General features: G+C 37.2%; 1 protein-coding gene across 4 annotated transcripts in view; it reads right to left on the bottom strand.

Moving 5' to 3' along the window:
- Positions 1-664: 664 nt before the first annotated feature.
- Positions 665-19,118, bottom strand: part of DSE (dermatan sulfate epimerase) — a 65,401-nt gene continuing 46,947 nt past the window's right edge. For 2 of the 4 annotated variants that reach the window (XM_069488005.1, XM_069488006.1), the window contains exons 3-6: positions 10,942-11,195; positions 6,828-7,067; positions 4,456-4,663; positions 665-2,468 (exon numbers count right to left, since the gene is read on the bottom strand). In XM_069488005.1, coding sequence (XP_069344106.1) covers positions 713-2,468; positions 4,456-4,663; positions 6,828-7,067; positions 10,942-11,195 — 2,458 coding nt within the window. In that variant the 3' untranslated portion in view covers positions 665-712. Of the gene's footprint in view, positions 2,469-4,425; positions 4,664-6,827; positions 7,068-10,941; positions 11,196-19,118 lie in introns of those variants that run through there. The other 2 variants (XM_069488009.1, XM_069488008.1) reach the window with 2 other exon arrangements.

Below are 19,118 nucleotides of genomic sequence, written 5' to 3'. Positions count from 1 at the left end.
TATAAGCAACCAATTATATGTGTGCAGAGACCAGCCTCATCAAGGAAATATTCATTAATAGATATAAGTTTTCTATTGGAAGTATATTTTAAGTTTTTAATGATCTTCTGCCATCATTTTTACTATGTTGTCTGAATAGTCATCCAGATCCTATAGTAACAGATGCTGTTATGCAGCACATAGCTAAAGAACTACTTCCCCAGGGAAGCTGACACCACCATACCAAGACTTAGCAACATTTATTTCTCAACAAGACTATATTAAAAAAAATATATAGTTTCTCAAAAGTGTGTTCTTTAGTCTTTTCCATACTATAGTATCTGAAAATAGGTAATTGCATTAAATTAATATTAATAAAACCCAATTCTATCTAAATTGTTCTGTTTCTAAGAAAAATTATTACTTAAAAAACCCGACTTTTTGTTTTTTCCAAGAGTAGTATTATATGCATTGCTAAATTGGCAAAGCCAAATACTTCTAGAAACACCATGGCACAACCACACTACTTTTATTCCTTTGATAAATTCTTTGCCTGTTCCAACTCCGATTTCTCCATATCCCTGCTTTCTTGTGTGAAGATACCTTCCCTTAATTTGTTAAAATGAATCTGAGAAAAAAAATCCAATAACTGGGGCATCAAATTTTTTTTTTTTTTTTTTTTGGCATAGACTCTTGTGATCACAAAATGATCAAGCAATTTATAGCTTCAGTGCTAACACTGGGATTGGGAACAAGAAGAGTACAACCACAATAAAATACAGCTATCTATTAGGAGGACTGCATAAAGACATCTTTGGCCATGTAGGCTCTGGGCCCTCTGGAAATAAGTCAGCTGCATTGCCAACATGACAAAGAAAATAGCAATGTTCAGAATCAGGAACAGTCTGGTATATGAAGCAGAGAGTGATGGGGCTCTGCTGTGAGTAGTTGTCACCATCCGTGCCTGTCCAACCCGACCTTTCATTAATGCCCCATTTTTATGTTTCTCATATGTTACATCTGCAAAATCTAAAAGGTCTTTCATTTCTTCATCTTCATCTATGGGTAGTTCTTTCTGTGCCAAAATTTGAGCTTTCTGTCGAATCTTTTTCTCATTGACCTCAATTTGTGCAAAAATATCAGGGACAGCATCCACAAATTTATAGCGTTTGCCTGCCCTTCGGTTTTTCTTTGACTTGCTTTGCTGCTGTTGCTGTGATATGGCAAAAATCCTGTCGATGGCCTCCTCAGTCTGTCTCTTATCGGAAAATCTCAGCAGGCGCTCAGCAGTCTTCCTAAAGCTAGCCGTGTTCCGGACTCGGGAGAGTATCTGTTTCTCCAGCAGCTGGAACACTGGTTTAAAATGCTGCAGGTTCTGTTCCACAATAGCAGCGTAGTCCTTCACCTCAGGGACAATCGTGCTCTTGATGGCTGAATTTCGGTCAAACAGAATTTTCTGACGATCTGCGATGACCTGTGCAAAGGCAGACTGTCCCGTGGCCTCACCTGTCCACAGGTATGTTGCATAGGCATGTTCACTGGTGGCTATGAACACATCCAGCTGCTGAGAGTCTCCGTGGATGCTGAAGCTCTGCACATCAACGGATGGCCCTATGAAGAGGTAAGCTGCCCTGGTGATGGGACTTCGGAGGTGCATGGTGACATTCACATAGTTTGTCCCATTGTAGGGATAGCCCCGAGGGTATGTCACTGAGGCAAAGGTTGCTTTCTCGCTGTAGCCAGTATCATCCATCCAGTACATTTTATAGAGCCCGTCTCGCTGCCTGATGAAAGCCCCATGGACACCATCTACCACTGTCTCCTCAAAAGGAACATCCACATTGTGGAAGAAGCTTGCTGCTGTTTCGAGGGTGCTCTCCTCTCCCAGATGTATTTGGTCCACAAGGAGAAGCAGCTGTGGATGTAGGAGAATCAGATTCCTCTGAACCTTCCTAAGATTCAGCTGGGGGTTGTAAGCCCCCACACCTTCTCCTCGAATGAAAACCACCCCATTTTTCTCCACCGCTGCCACCACCCTCCCCTGACAGCTAGCTGCCAGGTCATGCTTGTATTTAGACCATTTTGATGAGCAGTCTTCTGTGACCTGACCCTCCCAGGGAGAAAAGCAGCTCTTGGACACAGCTGGGGAAAACATCAAAACGTTGTTGAAGAAAGTGTACTTTGGCCCATAGAGAGCTTCAGTAATAAAAGGCACACCATTGGGAGCAAAAGTAAATGAGTTTTGGTCAGGATGCTCATGCCCTGCATTAAAATTTCTCCATCCTCTGATCCAATCTTTGTATTTGTTTCTGTGGACAATGTCATATATTGCACGTCCCCCTAGTTTTCCTGACTTGAAGGAAAGGAAAGATCTATTGATTTCTGCAGGCAGTGCACTTCCGTAAGTCACAACACCCCAGTCTTCAAAATAATGCAGTGTAGGGGTGCCGAAATCTGGAGGAGGAACCGATTTCAAACTGGCATCGTACCTGAAATTAATTTTAAAAAAATTAAATGGTTTTCTGATGGAAGTGAAAATAACACACAAGAACTGTGATCCACATGGTAACGTGTCTGGAAGAAACAACACGCAGATGCTACCCAGAGCACTGGCAGTGGAGTGTACTAAGGACGTTTCTGAAAACACCCATGGACAGTCAGCATGCCCAAGGGGAAACCGCTGATGATTGGGAGAGGAGCATTTCTTTATAATTTGTGATCCTTGGGTTTGGGCTTGAAATTTCTACTGCTAATCTCTACATGGACCTTCTTCGCTTGACGATTTCAGAGCAGCCACCCAAACTACTAGGGCTCGTAGCATAGATCTAAGCACTTCATCCCAATTTCTAGTTGAGGGGGCTTCTCTTTTAGGAAACCCCATATTAGGATCTGGACTCTTAACAAGACTTGAGTTATAATATTGTTCTGCAGTAACTGACATTATTGAATGTTTGGCTTTGAAATCAGTTCTTCCTTCACATTTTCTTTCCCTTTAGAAAATTAATTGAAATAGAGTAGAACTTCACATATTAGATAAAATTTATTGCCAATACTACATCTAAGAATATAAATGGATGAAATGAAATTCCAGGAAACTATACAATATTGGAGGTTTTATAATTGTGGCTACCACTGCCTAATCAGATCCAAAGGTTTTATTTTGTTTTAATCTGAAGATGATGCCATGCTTCTTGGACAATAAATGTCTTCTTATTTCTATTTATGATAAATGTTTATTATTAGCTCTTACATACTTTTGTCTAAAGTAAATAAATCACCTATGGTAGAGTGAATCTTATTGGGTTTTGATTTTGGCTGTTTCATCTGTTTTTCTAGAGTCTCAGTTATAGAACATCAGAAATTGTGTCGCTACTTAGGTCTAGTATAATGTTGCCTTAATGTGATTTAACAAATACAGATACAAGCTGAATTGGCTATCCTTCTCTCAGTTTTTGGTCAGTTTGCATATTCCTGTAAAGGTAGGTTTTTAACTAAATTAGACTTAGCATTAATCTGACCTATATATTAATCTGACCTGTTATATTAATCCTATAGTTAGCTTTATAGAATTCTCTTGGTTGAATATTTATGGGTAACACTATTAAGTAATTATTTTATACTTAAAAGGACTCAGGAATATTTACATATTTATATATCTAGTTTATCTGCGAAAATAGTTTTTAAAAATGCTGGTTAAACTACAGAGAGTTATCACTTTACTAATATTTTTCCTCCTTAATATTTAAACTTTTTAAAAAAAAGAATAAAGAGAAATCATAAGAAAGCTTATTTTGGAGTTGAATGCAAATTTCAATAACTTGAAAAGACACCAAGAATTAATGATTATCCAGTTCCCTGTAATTTTTATTTTAACTTATTGGATGCCAGCAATATATTTGGCAATACTTAAAAAAGGAGATCCAAGCTTCTCCTGAGCTTAAAAGATTAAGGCAAAAAAAATTACACGGTCCTTTTAGTATCAAAGTAAAGCTGTCAAATACTGTCAAACACTTTTAAGGACTTTTGAAAATTTAGTAACAGCTTTGCTCGTAGAAGATTATAATGCTCCATTTACCAAAACAAAACAAAATATTTTGCTACTTTTTTTTTGGTGCGATTATCAGAATAACCTAGTCTAAATTTTGTGGTTTTTCTCTTTGTATGATTTAAAAAATGATGTAAAATCAAAACATGTTTATCCATGAAACAGTGCAAGCCTAGGACATCTCTAATATAAAAGAATAAAAAATGCAAATAGTAATTAGATTTTAAATTTAAAAAGAAATGTTTCTAACAGTTTCAAACACTGCGATATGAGTTGAATTGAAGTTGCATGTACTTAGGTGGCATGGAGAAACGATTTAAAAAGTGTTTTAGATTAGTTTTTCTTTTTAAATGCAAAAAACTAGTGTACAGAATGAACAGTAAGTACCCTTGGGTACCATTTCTCTTTAAAACCAGCCCAATGCATCATACCAGAGAAATTCTGTGTGCAGAGTGCACCAGCGCTGCCCTTTGGACGGCGTTCCTGGACCCTCCACCACACGGTTCCTTCTGATTTGGTCAGCCAGCCAGTTGCCACTGCCGTTACGCATGACAAATTTATCCAGGAACACTAACTGGCTTTCTGGACCATAAAACCAGTTGTAATTTGAGTCTGCAATAGCCACAGTCCTTTGAAACCCTAGGGAAAGAAGTTTAAAAGAATTAAGATAAGTTTAAAACTTCACACTCCTATCTAGATCTAAACAATGATTTTCAAACCCAGTTGCGAATTAGAATCAATTGTGTAATTGACTGGATAAAAATCAACAAAACCACATTGTCCACATTGTATCCCAAGTCAATTAATCAGAATCCCTCAAAAAGTCTTCCAAAAATCTTGCATGCAAGCTTGTATTTGTTATGTGGCTACTTGTCATTGGTTATGGAGGTGCTACACCTATTCAAGTGTATGTATATTGTCCACTTTCCTCATTTTCCAATGTTCATGCTATGTACAATTATATTTGCATATATGCATGGGGTATCTTGTTGTACACAGTGAGTTCCTGAACCTGGAATGAGCACTAGCTATCCCACAACTCAACCTGCACTCTGGGCCAAGATAATAACATCAGGTGCTTCAATTTGGTTTCCAATACAGTGGAAGTTATACTGTATATAGAGTTCATGGAAGAGATTGAGTTTCTATAGGAAGAACACTTACTTCCCAGAGAAGCTCCTGCCAGTATGTACTGTGGGAAGTTAAAGGAGAGAAAATGCAAAGATCAGAAAGCCAGATATCATTATTGAAATAGGGAAGAAAAATAAAAGTAATGTTAAGGCTGGATATGCTCCAGGTTTCTTGAAAAAAGAAGCAGCATGGGAGAAAATCCTGGGCCAGACAGAGAAAATCGCCACTAGAATATCAATTGTAGAAATAAAAAAAAAGAAATGTAGTTTGAAAACAGACTAACTTCACACAAAATCTCTTCTAAAATGCTCCCATGACTGTATTTACACAATTTACAGTTAATGTTTTTGTTCCTAACAGTTTGGTAAGTGATATTCTAAGCAAACTCTACTATATAAAATGCAATTTTCTGAATCTTCTACTAGTTTGTGAGTTCCTCGAAAGCAGAGGATGTGTTGTTTTATTCTCCTTTGAATCCCCTGCTCAGTACAGTGCCTGGCAAAATAGATGTTCAATAAAGTTTTCCTGAATTAACACAAACATATAAATGCTCCTCTTAGAGATGTTCATATTGTTTTTTCCAGCTTTGGAAGCAGGCACATACACAGCTCACAACAGACACAAGCCCTGGTGTGGCTGGCTGTTAGATCTCAGCTCAAATTACAAAGCACCCAGACCTCTTAAGGTCTCTTGCTTTAGATCGCCTTTGTTTACCAAGATGAACTGCAAAACAGGCCTCTCCCGTATATCTAAGAACAAGCAATAAAGCAACATGGTTCTGAATATAAGTCTCAACTAAATCTTAAAATGGTTCTTTTGCTTTGCAATATTTTTTGGATAATACAATAATGGAAACTCTATCTAATCCATATGTATACTACTAGAGCAAGAAAATTTAAATACTGGATTCTTTGTTGTAGGTCTAGAACCACTATCTAAAAATTGCATTTCCTGGGGGAGGAAAAATCCGTCCTGCTGAAAATTTACCTCTCCAACTTTTTCTAACATCTTTGTCCTATTTTAGAAGTAAGGAGAGTTTACAAAGCTCTCCTAGAAATGGATCAATTATTAAATCATATATATCTTTTGTTTAAAGCTAGTTCTCTTAGAAAGAAATTAGAAGTTTTATAGCAATTGGTGTTTTGTTTAATTTTCTATATCCTATACTGTTTATTTCAAGAAAATATTTTTAAAAATACTTAAGCTCTAACACACATAGGTAAGTAATTTTTTATTTTGAATCATGTCTGTCCAGTCTGGAAGAAAAAATTAGAAACTAAAAACTAACATAAGATTAAGAATCATATATAAAGGAAAACTGAAATATAGTCATAACTGTTTATGTTTTGTTTAGATTCATAAAAAGAGTTTAAATATGTATTCAAGTTTATACATATACAAAACTAAAAGTACCGTGGGGGCTAGAAATTATATTTGCTCCATTATGGTCCAAGCTTTACAGTACCTGAATTACAAATCTTCACATTAGCTCCTCAAATGTTCTGGCTATATATAACTCTTGAATTCAATTTTTCTTTGTTTTTGAAAAATCCCTTTCATTTCAATATGACAAACCCCACAGACCTCATTTCCTTTCTTAATCTTACTCATTTTCATAATCAGAAAAAACTATAATAGTCTAATGTTTTCCACTTCTGACTCCTCACGATACCTGGCAGGATGGTTCTGTACATAAACGCAAAGTGTTGTTTAAGCCATGGATGGCCGAAGTGGTTGATGTCAAAGTGCCTCTGCACGAGAAACATATACTGGAAGAGCGATCTAGTGGTGTAGCTGCCGTAAGCAACTCCTTCGTAGAGGGAGCCGTCCGTCACCTCTCGGAGCAAGACCAGAGATTTCTCCATGATGGTCAGAACTTGTTTGGTCCATAAGTAGGCTTCTTGAAGATACCCTGAAGGATGAAAACACATGGAAACAATGACTAAAAGCTGTAACAAAGCATAAACAAAAATATGGCAAAATAAAACCCTCTGAGTTATCGGACCAGTTTATATTACAAATTGCATTTTGTAAAACTCTCACTTGTCAATGTTATAAGTAACATCCTGTTAATCCAGGTTTGTGTGGGTCCATGATGCGAGTTAAGAAGTTCTTGAATACAGATCATTTACTAAGTGAAGATAAACTTTTAAATGAGTATCATTTTCCAATCTTTTAATAAAGTGAAACTATATCACATATAAGATCACAAAGGCAGGTAACTTTATGTTTGCAAGAAAAGATTTCTGTATGGACACTTCTATTCAATTTTCCTAAAAAAAAAAAACTACTTGAAAATATTTTTTGAAGTTTGTCACTTTAAAAAACTTGCACCATTGTTTTATAGGATTTAACAATAGGCTGCAAATCCTATAAATGCTTAATGAACAGTCTTAGTTTGAACTGTCATTAGAAGACAACCTCTCTCCTCCTTTATGTGCTTTAGATTCCACAGCATCTGAACAGGCAGCACAGCAGGGCTGAGAAACCACTGGAAAGGCAATCTAATCATGAAAAAATCAACTAGGGGTCCTGAACCTGCCAAAATGAGCTACAAGATTTTGTCCAAGATTTTGACCTGTCACATTTTTAAATCTCCCCACTGAAAATTAAAAGTCTAGAAAATTTTATAAAATCCTTTTGACTCAGAAATGCTACCTTTCTAGAATTCTTACATTTAGGTAACAACTCCTCACATTTCTGTAACACTTATAATTTACACAGCACTGGACAGAATCTTACTTAATCCTTTTAACAATCCAATTATGCATTATTACCCCCAAATTATAGAAAGGTTGACTTGTTCAAGACCTCTGGCACGTGACTAAAAATGAACAGAATTTTGATATAAACCTAGGTCTTCAGATATAAGGTTTAGCTTGTTTTGTTTGCTTGTTTTAAAACACACAAACCCTGCGGATGAAATTAAGCTTACTGCTTCCTAGGGTGGGTAAAGTCGTACTGCTTTATTCTCACAAACGTGCGTCATCATCAGAGCTGACCCTCTACCATGGCCTACTAGGTGTGCCGGGTGTGTGGCCTCTAGACTCACCAGCTCTGGGTGTAAATTCAGGTCTCAGGCTAAGACACGACTCCCATGTCATGGAGGCAGCATGGCTTTTTCAGGCTTGGCTATGCAGAGGTGACTGCTAATTGTATTCCAGCTCCTTCTGTCATCTGGCATCATACCTGACATGCCAGTCTTGTGGATTTCAATTTCCATTCTCTATCATTCAGGTTTAAAATTCCCATCACCTTCATCTTTTTTCTCTCTGTGTCCTCCAGCTCCAACCAGATACCAATGTGACCGATGTCTAAAATCAGACCACTGTTTCCGGGATATCACCTTACCTGACTTTCCTTATTTGTTCCTTATAACAACCCTCTTCAGGAGATATGTGGCAATGTCTGCCAAGACCTTTGTAAACTGCAAACCTTTGTCAATGCTAGGTACTGATATTGTTGTTAATTGAAGCAATGCCCTGTATTTTCCCACCATTCATATTCTTTGCCTGGAATGTTTTTTAGTATCTTCACTTATCTAAGTCCTACCCATCCTTCAGAGTTTCTTGAACTTTCCTAAGCTCACAGAAAGAACACTGTTCTCTTTAATTCAAACTTAATACATTCATTTGACATTTAACCATAAGGCTCCTCATGACATCTTTTATTCCACTCTATTATAACTATTTTTTTTTTTTTTTTTTTTTTTTTTTGAGACAGAGTCTCACTCTGTTGCCCAGGCTAGAGTGCCATGGTGTCAGCCTAGCTCACAGCAACCTCAAACTCCTGGGCTCAAGCAATCCTCCTGCCTCAGCCTCCCGAGTAGCTGGGACTACAGGCCATGCGCCACCCTGCCCGGCTAATTTTTTCTGTATATTTTTAGTTGTCCAGCTAATTTCTTTCTATTTTTAGTAGAGAGACGGGGTCTCGCTCTTGCTCAGGCTGGTCTCGAACTTTTGAGTGCAAACGATTTGCCCACCTCGGCCTCCCAGAGTGCTAGGATTACAGGTGTGAGCCACCGCGCCCGGCCTATTACAACTATTGTGCAATCATTTAAACATTTCACATCTGTCTTCTTTCCAATCCCCTTGCATGTGGTCCTTGTGGTCCCAGCACACCAAGCCTTAGGCAGGGTTGGTAGAACAGAGGAAAAATCCTAATTCTTCCACTTTTGAAAATTTTCACAAGCCCAATAAGAGCTACATGTGCACTCTAAGCTTCCTCAGTCAGTAACCACAGGGCTGGCCTAGAGGACATGGAAGTATTCAAATAACCCAGCCAACCTCCTAAAGTCAAAGAGTGTGCCAAGAAAGCCGGGACTACTATTAGTCTGATTATTAACTGCGATCTGCAGGACCAGAGATTTCACCCCTCCTTCTGTCCAGTCTTCTCATAAATGTGTGTTCTACTTATGTGGCAGCTCCAGAAGACTGTGTATCAGAGCCACCACAACTTTCCTTAGAAAATAAATGCATAGGAAAACTCCTGCCAGAGGGGAATGACATATTTTGACCCAATTCAAACCAGTATTTCAGAAGTGTCTGCCTATTTGGAATGGTTTTATCTATGATGAAGAATGAAGAAACAAATTCTATTCCTGCTCTTAAAGACCTAAAAACTGATTTAAGGAAATACAACTACAGTAGATTAAAATACAAGACTCCAAGCTGAGATCTGGCTCATTCCAGGGTTCTTCTCACCATTTCGTGATGTCTTTTCATGGGCCTTGGGGTTCATAAATGGTTTGAAAGTGGGTTCTCACATTGTTTGCATTTTGATTTTTTAACTTTGTTTTTGTTTTTGTGAGAGCAGGGGGCAAGAGCAGCTAGGATGAAAATTTACCCTGCTAATTAAGCTTTCATTAAATTATAAATTGGATTTCTGTTGTGAGAGAGGCAATAAAATATAGTGGAAAGAAACTGAACTTTGAGGTTGGCCAGAACTGGGTCCAAATCCCAGCTACCTTACATGGTTGATGTGAGAATTAAATAAAATATGGAAAAGGACTAGCACATGTCATGTGTTCAATTAATCTTGTTTCTTTTCCTCTAAGACCTAACTAAAAGGTATGGTTGCTGTGACAAGGGAAAAAGCTAGATTTGGGTAAAATCTGATGTTGGATAATTGATGAAATGCTTATTAATTCTTATGGAAGATGTAATCAAGAGTTAAATTTTGTTATATTTCCTAGCTCCAATTATATATTTAATATATAGATTTCCACAGGAGTTACAATGAAGTTAGAGTTACAAGAACAAAAAAAGTAATACTGGCAATTACATAATATATTAAAGTAGCTATATAATCTACAAAAATGGCTTCCAATTTTGATGTAAAGAATCTAGATCGATTGTTCTAACTCTTTATGGAAAAAAAGAATAGTGGTGTTATGATTCACACCCATGTGCTAGGAATATTCATTTCAAATAACAACCCACCTGTTCAGCTTTTAAGAAATCCACTTATTCCAGGCTGGCTGTCTTCACTATCAAAATTCTCTGGAAAACTCAATATTCATCACTGACCCTGTACTATGAGGATATGGCCTGGGACAATCTAAGCCATAATTAGATAACCTGCAGGCTAATATACTAGCAGAAAGTAAGGAAGAGAGTTCCCTCAATTAACTAAGAGATGCCCTAGGTATTACTTCATCTCATGGCCTTAGTTAGGATCCAAGTATGAACATGTACCTAAGAACAGTTACAGAAATACTTTGCTCACAACATGGCAACTCTGACTGGCGTCAGCTCAGACGTCGTCTTGGCTGCGCACACAAGTACCTTGATTCATCAGCACGAGGCTTCCTGTGAGCAAAGCCATGCAGTTGGTGGGCTGATGGTTGTGTAGGTATTGAAATCCCCATCCTCTCCTGTAGGACGTTTCATACATATACCCTGAGGCATTGGCAATCACTTCAAGAAACTTCTCCTGTTGTGTCTTGCTCAGGTAGTTGTACAAGAAGTCATAGGCAGTGGCAAAACCAACCAGGGAGTGAGCAAGCGGGACTTCATCCCAAGGAGCATCTTTCACCAACCTGTAAAGGAAAACAAACCATGGAAATGAGTTCATCAAGGCTCACTGCTTTCATCGCACTTCTTAAATGTCTATTTCTCAGAACTAAAGGGCAGAATGGAAGATATAATCCAAGAGGTATAATGACACAGAATCAACCTCCCTCTACACAAGACAAAAGCATACAGTTTGTCTCATGCGAAAATTACAGAGTTAACATTGTTCTCTTACCAGGCTCTGGCAACATCAAGATTTTGAGAAATTTACTTTTGATTTTTTATTCATGATGAAAGGTAGTAGAATATATTCAAAGAGATCTAAAGCACAGAACAAGCAGTGGCAGGGCACAACTCTCAAGTACCTATTCAACCAGGGCTCACCCTTCCCTTTTCACTTGCATTAGAGGTTCGCAGGTCTACTCTTATGTTCGCCTTACTGAGACAGTCGAGCATGTATATTCCATCTTATTTCCCACAGCTGGTCAATATGAAGGTATAGTGGTCTACAATCCGTGACCTCTCAAGCTGGACAGACCTACTTGGTCAACACCATGGTGGGAAGCGTGGCTGAAAGGCTAAAGTGACTGGGGGCTGATTCTAACTCTAAATTTCTACATCTCATCCTTTCTCCTAAAATGAACTGCACTGCCTTTAAGGTCCTTCGAATGTCTTCCTGAGAAGTCCAAAAGCTGATCTTCTGTGATGTATTACATTGCCATTTTCTAGGAAGCCAAATTTCTTTTTGACATTATTCTGCAAATATTTTAATAGTGTGTGGCCTGCATTAAACAGGAAGTAAAAAAGGATCTTTCATGATCAGAACTCTAAAGAATTATGGCAGAGAAGCCTTCCCATTGTTCAGGATATATCTGAGTAATCTCTAAGAGAGGGAAACAAATGAAGAGAGTGCTGTACCTGTGGGAGGTGGAAGAAAGCCCTCAATTAGAGATTAAGCTAAAGCCTAACATTTCTATGCCGTGAACCCTCCTTTGGCAATCTAGTGAAGCCTTAGCCTGTTTTCGAAATGCTTTAAAATTCATAAGATATACTATGTAAGAATACAAGGAAATCCATTATTTTGAAATATAAGTAATACATATATTTTTATAAAATAATAAAAGTGCTTCTGTATTAAGGTATTAAATAACATTTAACAGCAGGGATAGTAAACACCATAATTTATAAATGTTGATGAGCATAAATTTTGAAATGTCTATAACAACTGTAATGTGATAGGAAAATATCTGTGATATTTATCTATAACCAAGCTACAGATTCTCTCAATGCTATTACAGTTGGTTATCTCTATTCATAAATGGAAGCAATGCTAGATTTCAGTTAGAGTTAGTAAAAGTTAAGATGCAGTATTTCCCCCAAATAAACCCCACAGACCTGAGTTTAAAAATACTTAAAAATGGTCTGAGATACTATCTCTTCAAGACTATGTTCTTCCTTTAGAAGTTTATGCTAAAGAAGTGATCTTGGTGAGGCCTTCCCTGGTCACCTTGTCAGAATTTCATCACCCCCATGCCCAACTAACAATATTTCATTCTCCTTCCTTTTTTTTTTTTTTTGTCTGCCTAAGCAAATGTGTGTGTGTGTATCCTTACTAGAATTTAACTTCTACAAGGGTAGGAAAGGGTAGGGCTTTCTTTTTCTCTGTTGTATTCACTGTTGACAATGATAATGTGATCATTATGAAGTCAGGAAACTGGAGGGATGGAGACATCCCTTTGTATTTAGTAACAATTTCAGTGATTGGTTAGCTGTACTGGTGATACAGCCTGGTGCTAAAAAGACTGAGACTGACGAGTTTCTTTACCATTTGATCACAGACAAAGCTGCCTTGCTCTAGCCAGTCAGTTTTCCAGTGCGTGTCCAGTGTCTGTCCAGACTGTGAGAGTGTGAATTAATTCCCTACTTCTAGGAAGAAAACAACTCATACTGCATGCTCACTGCCAGGGAGTTGAGAACTCTCTTCACTAACTCCTGGTGATCAGTGAGCCAGGCAGAGAAGCCAAGTCATTTATTTCTCAGCCCTGTGTCATCATCGTACCATGTCATGATGCATCTATAAATGACAGTATGTGCACCTAGCCGTGATAAAGTTGGGTGTACAGGACATCAATGAACCGCTACCACGTACCAAACCCTCACACGTAGGATTAGCCAATGATCTTATTATTAGAGATAACAGAACATTTTATATAATTATCACCCTTTGTGAAATATTTTTAGGCAAATTTCTGTGAAAATTTCCGAGCCCCAACATGTAATTTGCTCGTTTCAAGCAGTTTCCAATTCAACAAAACACTAGCACACTAATAAAAAAGGTTTATGGTACCTTCACGTTCATCCCTATGTCATTATGAAAGCTGGCCTGTAATAGCTGTATTTCTAAAAGGTTATAGAAATTCTTTACCAATACAGTCTTACCCAGCCTCAGATACAAAGTGCAATGATGGAAGAAGCCATATTTTACAGTCATAGAAACCAAAGAAAATTTGCTCCTAGGACAGCTGAGAAACTATATTATTCAATGTGATCCTGACCAGTGGTTAATCAATTCACTGGAAAAGCTGGTTGAGTGAGAAATCATGTAAAAAAATACAGATATTATTTTGTGAATTCTGTTTCAATTTAAAATATATCCATATGTACACACATTCACCAATCTTTTGAAGGTGAGTCAAAGCCTATTCTTTGAAATGGGTCTACAGATGGAGTTTCATTGTTCTTTCCTGCAAAGAACACACGATATAACACATCATCATAATTTTCGGCTTTAGTTTCTTTGTAATCCAGAAAGAAATTAAAGATACCTGAGAAAGGAATGCAGAATCCTTCCAGATTTTTATGCATTTTTCCCTAATCTTTTACAAATCTCATCTACACTAAATCATGAGAGCAGTTTTTTATATTAAGTCATTCCAAAGCATTTAAATTGGTTTTAGAAACATTAACTTTTTTTTTTTAACTCACACTTCATCTATTTACACAACATTATTAAAATTGTGTAATTACAGGTATTAATGGAACTGGCATTAACTGATTTGAGAACAAATACAGCTGATATTTGCTAAGCACAAAACTCTACTGCTATCAGCCTTGACATTCAGCATTCCATGAGAGTAGCCACCATGTTATACATAGAATGGAAGTTAATTTCATTGGCTTGCCAGCTAAGAGAAGGTTAGATAAGAAAATTTGCACTACATTCCTCTTTTGTAAGTAAGCTACACTTGCTTCCCTTAGAGCAACTATTCTCACAGTAAGGTCTATGGGTCCCTGGATCTCTGAGGCACCTTCAGGGGATCCACAAGTAAGTTATTTTCATAATAATATAAAGATGTTATATGTTGATATTTGCACTGATGGTGCAAAAACAATAGTGGGTAAAAATGCTGGCACCTTAGCAAGAATCCAAGCAGGGGCACTAAACTGCCCTAGTAGTCCTTGTATGATTTTGCACTGTCATGTACTCAGAGTTTTAAACAAAAAGTCCGCTTTACTTAAGAATGTCTTTGATAAAGTGGCAAGAGTGAATAATGTTTTAAAAATCTCAACCTTTTGAGTATACATCTTTTTGACATCCTGTGTGATGAAATGGGAAATCTGTAAAAAGTAGAATGAGTACCAAAGTATGAGTGTCAGAAGGAAAAGAAATCATCCACTGAGTTGACAGCTGAACTAGCTGCTTTTTTTTTTTTTTTCATGAAACATCATTTTTACACGACAGAATGGGTGACTGACAAATTACAGTTGTTTAGATTTGGGTATTAAAGTAGTTTTCTTGAAAATAAACAAGGCTGTCCTGCCAGTCCAAGGAAAGCTGAAAGTCTCTGTTGCCAATGACAAACTTGACAAGCTGAAATAAAAATTTTGGAAAACTTGTATCCACTACTGAGAGCTTGAGAGCTTAAGAGCTTACGAATAATTAAAAACTTCTCTGATGAAATCAGTGAGAACATTAATGAATATGATTTATTTTTATATTGCATAACTAAATGGGTCAACATTTGGAAGAATGAAATAACTCAGTGAACAAAACATTCAAAATAACAAAGGCATGATAAAAGCCATGCATGGATAAAAGAGCCATTCTAAGTGCAAAATATAACAGTGGATTTTAAAGTAAAAAACTATGAAGCGTTCATTAACATGACTTTAGATTTCACACTCCAATTAATTTTTATGGAATCAGTATTTGTCAAGTTTTAGTACTGTATCAAAGAAGAATATCCATAATTAACTGAAAAGATTATTATAATGCTCCCTTTTCTCGAACATATCTGTATGAAGCTGGATTTTCTTCATATACTTCAACCAAAACAACACATTCTAACAAACTGAATGCAGAAGCAGACATGCAAGATTTGCAAAAATGTAAAATAATGCCTTCCAAGTATTTTTTCCCAAAAATACAGTTATTTTTTCCTAAAAATGTTATTTATGTTAACATTAAATGAACTTATTATTTTAAAAATATTATAAACATGAATAAATAGATATGTTTTAAACTCAGTTTTAATTTCTAATGTGATAAATTTTGATAGATACAGCCTAAATAAAAAAGCTCTTTGATGTCCTCATTAATTTTAAGACCATAAAAGGGTCCTGAGTCCAGAAAGTTTGGAAACTGGTGCCTACAATATTTTCCAAGGTGAATTTATGTTAAATAAATAATTTTTTTTTAAATGAGACAGGGTCTTATTCTGTTACCCAGGCTGGAGTGCAGTGGCACAATCATAGCTCACTACAGCCTCGAATTCCTGGGGTCAGGTGACCCTCCTGCCTCAGCCTCCCAAGTAGTTGGGACTTCAAGCATGTGCCACCATACCCAGCTAATTTTTTTGATTTTTTTTTTTGTTAGAGATGTAATCTCTTTATGTTGCCAAGGTTGGTCTTAAACTCCCAGTCTCAAGCCATCCTTCTACCTTGGCCTCTCAAAGTGCTGGGGTTATAGGCGTGAGCCACTGTGCCTAGCCTGAAATAGAATAATTTGAACACAAAAAGAGCTATCGATTTCCTGGATTGAAAGGTTGGGTGTTGGTGGGGAAAGGCATAAAGTTTATCAGAACTGTGCTATTTCCATGAATTAAGCTGTGACTATAAAAGGAAGAAACAGACATAAACATCTTTTCAAAATTTAGCAGCCTCATTAATCACAATTTTATAATAATTTTAAATGGACAGACTGCTTCTATCATCATAAATACTTTTTGAACTATTTTCTACAAAGTACATCATTAGATAATCTAAGAAGTCTGGATTACTTAAAATTTGATAGCTTGTTTGATTAAATAACCCATAAAATGAAGTCTAATAACAATGTCAGTATCTACTTTATTGGTATAGATTTGAACTAAAAGTGATCAAATGATTCTATTTTTTAAATTCTCATATAGTTTAAACAGATATAGACAGTCTATAAAAAATAACTACCTGTGAAAAGATTAGTATTTAGTATTACAGGGTTCATAGAATATTGCTTAGATTTTTATACTGGTTTCTTAGCTCAAGCTGCCATAACAAAATACCATAGAGGGGGTGGCTTAAATAACAGAAATTTATTTTCTCAAAGTCTGGAAGCTAGAAGTCTGGGATCAGGGTGCCAGCATGGTCAGGTGCTAGTGAGAGCTCTCTTCCTGGCTTTTAGAGGCTGCCGTCTGTCTCACTGTGTGCTCACATGGCCTTGCCTAGGTGCATGCACGTGGGGAAAGAGAGTTCTCTGGTGTCTCTTCTTATAAGGGGACTAATCCCATCAGGAGGGCTCCAACTTCATGACTTTATCTAAATCTAATTACTTCCTAAAATCCCCATTCTCTAAACACCTCCACGATTGGGGTTAGGGTTTCAACATGTATTTTTTTGGAGGGGGACACCATTCAATTCATAGCAACTATCTATTTCATTTACATAAATACTGTCAAAATAAACACTTGGAATAAAAAGAAGTTAGGAATTTAAAATCTAAGAGGTGCCAAGAGATCACTGGTACTTATTTAAGTTAACTGACAATATATAAGAAATAAACACTAAAAACAATGTAACAACTCATAACTCCCTTTATTATGTTATCATGGTTCTTAGTCCTATTTCCTACACTTTTCAGAGCCTAACAATTTTATAGCAGTCTTTTCCATATGTAGCTATGCTCCGAAGGCCACCATATGATCCATGGTATAGGCAACGCTATGTATTTTTAAAGTGTGTTTAAATCAGGTTCTACCATTTGTCATAGCTTTCCAACAAAGCAGCAGAACTCAACGAAAATGATCCATCTTTTTCTCATTTTCCAAATAACATATGGTTTTATAAACCTATAACATGTGCACTTAGTAAATTCATAAAGTAGGAGATTTACGTTTAAAATCTAATTTTAGAGACTACATAGTTATGGAACTACAAATTTAAGAGAAAATGAAACAAACTTTAACAAAATTATCAATTTAAATTCATAACACAACAGTGACCTCTAGAAACTCCAAACTGTAGACTTAACAGAGTAGAGCTGCACCAGCTTCACATTGGCCAGCTTCACTGCAGCTGTGTCTGCTGTATACACCCCACAACTCTGCCTGCAAGTGTGTACTTGGTCACACCACCAGAATATACCAAAATAAGGTCAATTCTGTTTTTTAAAAATTAGTCTATTGGTTCTAAAACTTCCCTGAAGACAGTAACTTGATAGAAAGTCATTCAACTTTCAACCAAATGCCTTTGTACACTGGGAAACAACCTCCAATAAGTTAAGAGAGTCATGTATCCCCACTCCTTTTAAAAACATGACGAGTGCAGTAGCGATTCATCTTTTTTCCTTTGCTTTAAATGTGAAAACTAACCATGAGTGTTAAATGTCAGTAATATGTTAAATTTTGTAAGTAATTCCTATAAAATGTAGCCAAAGGGAGTGGATTTCTCACCTGTGAAACACACCAGGCCTTGGCAGTGATTTGCCAAGAGGAACAGAGTAAGCCTGGAATATGGAGAGACTTGATCTAGGGCGCTTTGAGTGGGTGGTCAGTAGTCCAAAGGGCATTCTGGCTAAACTCTGGCCTGGCTTAATGTCCATATTCAAAGTGTTTGATTAGGTGGGTAGATATAAAGGTTGGCATTGGCGCCGTGAAGCAAATGCAGTATTTATTGTTGGGAGGGAAGGGAGAAGTTGCTCTTCATATTAATTAAGCACATAGTATATGCTAAGCTCTTTACATACATTAGTTCATTTCATCTTCACAATTCACATTAGGTATTACACCCACATTTTATAGACGGTGAAAACAGAATTTCAATAGGAAAGTAACTTGTTCAAGATTACATAGTTAAGTTAAATGGAGAAGCCAAAAATGGAATCCAGAACTATCTGAATCTAGAATTGTTTTTAATTCTTCTTGGTGAGGGGAAGCACTGTGCTTTCAAAGTCACCAGTTTGCAAGACAAACCTAGTCAGAGGAAAGTGCCAAGGATAGTGACCTTTCAAAGAGCGAGGCAGTAGGGCACTTAAATGCTCAAATACAACACAGGATTCTAAGCCTTGCTATTTTCATGACACTAAGGCAGAGACAAGGCACGAGATCTGAGAAAAGGGGCAGACGTTAGAAGATGAGATTCTACGACTCTGTGCTCATATGGTTGCTCAGGGCCCACCCAAGGAACATGAGACACCAATCATGTAGAATTCTTGGAACAACCCTTCCCTTCCCCGTAGACCTCCGATGAGCCTGGGGAAGCTAATGCACTATTCTAGGTAGAGCTGGCCCAGGGGAGGTTGGGTCTGACTTGCATGTTCAGAACCTGGGCCCCTTAAGCTGGTAACAAAGATTCTCTCTTTGACCAGACTACAGTCAGGCTCCTCTGCTCCCGCTTCCTGATTAGGCCTCAACCTTGGTCTATGAAGACCTGAGCCAACACTAACATAGTTTCTAACAGCTCAAGGCCACATC

The sequence above is a fragment of the Eulemur rufifrons genome, chromosome 15 (genome assembly GCF_041146395.1).
Source record: "Eulemur rufifrons isolate Redbay chromosome 15, OSU_ERuf_1, whole genome shotgun sequence".
Lineage (NCBI taxonomy): Eukaryota > Metazoa > Chordata > Mammalia > Primates > Lemuridae > Eulemur > Eulemur rufifrons.
The sequence above is the reverse complement of the archived record's forward strand: the minus strand, read 5'-3'. Positions and strand labels throughout refer to the sequence as shown.